At 26.2% G+C, this 2,652-nt stretch overlaps 1 protein-coding gene across 1 annotated transcript; it reads left to right on the top strand.

Moving 5' to 3' along the window:
* The first annotated feature begins 981 nt into the window (after nt 1–981).
* On the top strand, nt 982–1,885 carry LOC108745296 (casein kinase II subunit alpha-like). The gene is made up of 3 exons (XM_018488606.1): nt 982–1,211; nt 1,300–1,411; nt 1,616–1,885. The coding sequence occupies exons 1-3, from the start codon at nt 1,117–1,119 to the stop codon at nt 1,868–1,870; spliced, it is 462 nt and encodes a 153-aa protein (XP_018344108.1). The 5' UTR covers nt 982–1,116; the 3' UTR covers nt 1,871–1,885.
* The last annotated feature ends 767 nt before the right edge of the window (nt 1,886–2,652 follow it).

Below are 2,652 nucleotides of genomic sequence, written 5' to 3'. Positions count from 1 at the left end.
AGAGAGAGAGAGAGAGAGAGAGAGAATGAATTCATATTTTTCAAGCTTCCATATTTTTTTAAGATACACATACACACACACTATATATATATAACTTACTAACTTATTGTCATAACAAATTAGATACACTTACAAGGAAAGGCTACGTTCTGGCTTCATTGATTTTGATCAAACTTGCAATGATGTTAAGAGATTAAAAATTAACCAACAATTATATAACTGTTCCTTCAAATGGACTTTAAAGAAGCTATTTTATATTAATAATTAATTATGGCTTTATGGATCAAGTTTTTTTTCATCTAATGATTATTTTAAACATTCCTAATGATTATACAATACAAAAAATGGTTCAATTCGGAGACATCAAAATGGTCTTATTGATTATCTCATTTCATTCATCATTGATCACACTTGAAGCATCCTATGGTACCATAGTTCAGCATGTTAGCGCTAAGCTAAGCGTAGTGATACTACCGTGGCTACTTTACATGATACTAGTACATATGCAAAGTATCTATGTTCAATTCATTATATACTCGATTTCTAATATCCATTAAAAATAGCTTTATAAATGTTGGTTTCGTATTCGTCTCTAACATTGCTACAAGTTTTTATCAAAATCAGTGAAGATTAGAGTATAGCCTCTCCTTGTCATTGGGCATATGGCATATATTAAAACTGCTGTACACAGATTAATGTAAAAATGTGTTTAGTATAAATATAAAACAGATTAAATTGCAAAATTTACAATATTTTATTATGTTGTTAGATAAAACATGTATTTTATATTTGCATTTCAGTTTTAAACTTAGATTACATCAATATACAGTAGCTTTTATATGCATCAGTGCATACTAGTACATACAATAAAATTCACTATTAAATTATTTATTGCAGTAATTCATTTGAATTTTTCTTAAGTTATTCTTCATATTTTTTATTAATATAAACATTCAACAGAATTGTATAATTTGCTTAGGTTCATTACTGTTCTCACATGCACGTAGCTGGATAAGCAAGGAAGTTAAAGTCGCTAATAGCTCTAGGTTTGGAATAGACAGTCGAGATAATATATCATTCAACAAGACACTTATCGATAATAGTACTTCTTTGAGAATGGCTTTACCGAGTAGAGCACGTGTCTATGCTGATGTAAATTCACATAAACCAAGAGAATATTGGGATTATGAATCTTATGTTGTCGATTGGGGGTAAGATTTATCGCAACAATATGTCAGTGATATCACTATTATAATATATTATTTTATTTACTTTATATATATATGTATATTTTTTTAGGCAACAAGATGATTATCAGTTAGTGAGAAAATTAGGCAGGGGTAAATATAGTGAAGTATTTGAGGCTATAAATGTTACAAACAATGAAAATTGTGTTGTAAAAATATTGAAGGTATGAATATAATGCTACAAATATTTTTTCTTAGTTGGAAGCATTCTTTAATTGCAATTCGTAAAATTCTTTTTTCTAATTAATTAATTAAATGCTTCAAAGCATTTATAGTAAGACTGACTGTTTCATAGTCATGTTATATATCATTATATATAAATATTTGATATAAACTGAAAGATGAAAGTAATAATTTTTTATTTACAGCCTGTTAAAAAGAAGAAAATAAAAAGGGAAATAAAAATTTTAGAAAATCTTAAAGGTGGGACCAACATAATTACACTCCAAGCAGTTGTTAAAGATCCAGTTTCAAGGACACCGGCACTGATTTTCGAACATGTCAACAACACAGATTTCAAGCAATTATATCAGACGTTAACTGACTACGACATAAGATACTACCTCTATGAATTATTAAAAGTGCGTGTATTGTTAAGTGCAATGGAACTAAATATCAGTTGATGGTGAACATCGAAATAATTATTTGTTGATAGATGTAGGTGTATATCATGGGTCCGAAAAAGAGTTAATAGGTTGAATTATTATAGTTTTCATATCGAGGATATGAGACAGTTATTAATTTTGCTTTTTGTTTTTGCTTACATCCATATACTAGATATTTTGGATGAAAGTTAAAATTGTTACATGTGTTCTGTTTTTAAAACAATTTAAAGAAGTCATTTGTATATAGATTATGATTAGTCTACAGTTTCATACGATTTCATTTTATTCTTATTTATAATTTATTAATATTATTTATGCCAATTATTAATGCCAATATGTTTTTCTATAAGATTTTAAACATTAGAGAATTAATTTAGAAAAAGCTCAATGATTTTATGATTAAAGTCAGTTTTGATTGCCTCGCTAGGTTTTATCAAATCCCGCCTATATTTGCATCACACTAATTTTAGGTGTCATAAATATTATATTTCAGCAATGTAAGTATGAAATAAATCTTAGATGAAGAATCGTTGTAAAACAGTGCTGTATATTGACTCATTTTTTAAATTTTTACGTATATATTTTTTGGATATAACTTATATGAATAAAATAATTAAATTTATCTAATAATCCATATTGTAATTGTTACTTAAAACAATCTCATTTTAAAGAAAATTAGGACATTCTGATTTCAAAAATAATTTTTTTCAAAATTAACTTTTTCTTTTAAACTAATTCAATCTTAACTTTTATTAAGTTAATTTTTTATTCCTTCAACTTTTAATTTAATTTTATTAATT

This window comes from Trachymyrmex septentrionalis, unplaced genomic scaffold (assembly GCF_001594115.1).
Source record: "Trachymyrmex septentrionalis isolate Tsep2-gDNA-1 unplaced genomic scaffold, Tsep1.0 C3678371, whole genome shotgun sequence".
NCBI lineage: Eukaryota > Metazoa > Arthropoda > Insecta > Hymenoptera > Formicidae > Trachymyrmex > Trachymyrmex septentrionalis.
The sequence above is the reverse complement of the archived record's forward strand: the minus strand, read 5'-3'. Positions and strand labels throughout refer to the sequence as shown.

Bases quoted from the DNA above. Each gene is read 5' to 3' on its own strand.
- LOC108745296 (XM_018488606.1), top strand. From the start codon at position 1,117: ATGGCTTTACCGAGTAGAGCACGTGTCTATGCTGATGTAAATTCACAT. The intron at 1,212-1,299 runs GTAAGATTTATC...ATATTTTTTTAG, and splicing joins TCTTATGTTGTCGATTGGGG to GCAACAAGATGATTATCAGT. The intron at 1,412-1,615 runs GTATGAATATAA...TTTTATTTACAG, and splicing joins GTGTTGTAAAAATATTGAAG to CCTGTTAAAAAGAAGAAAAT.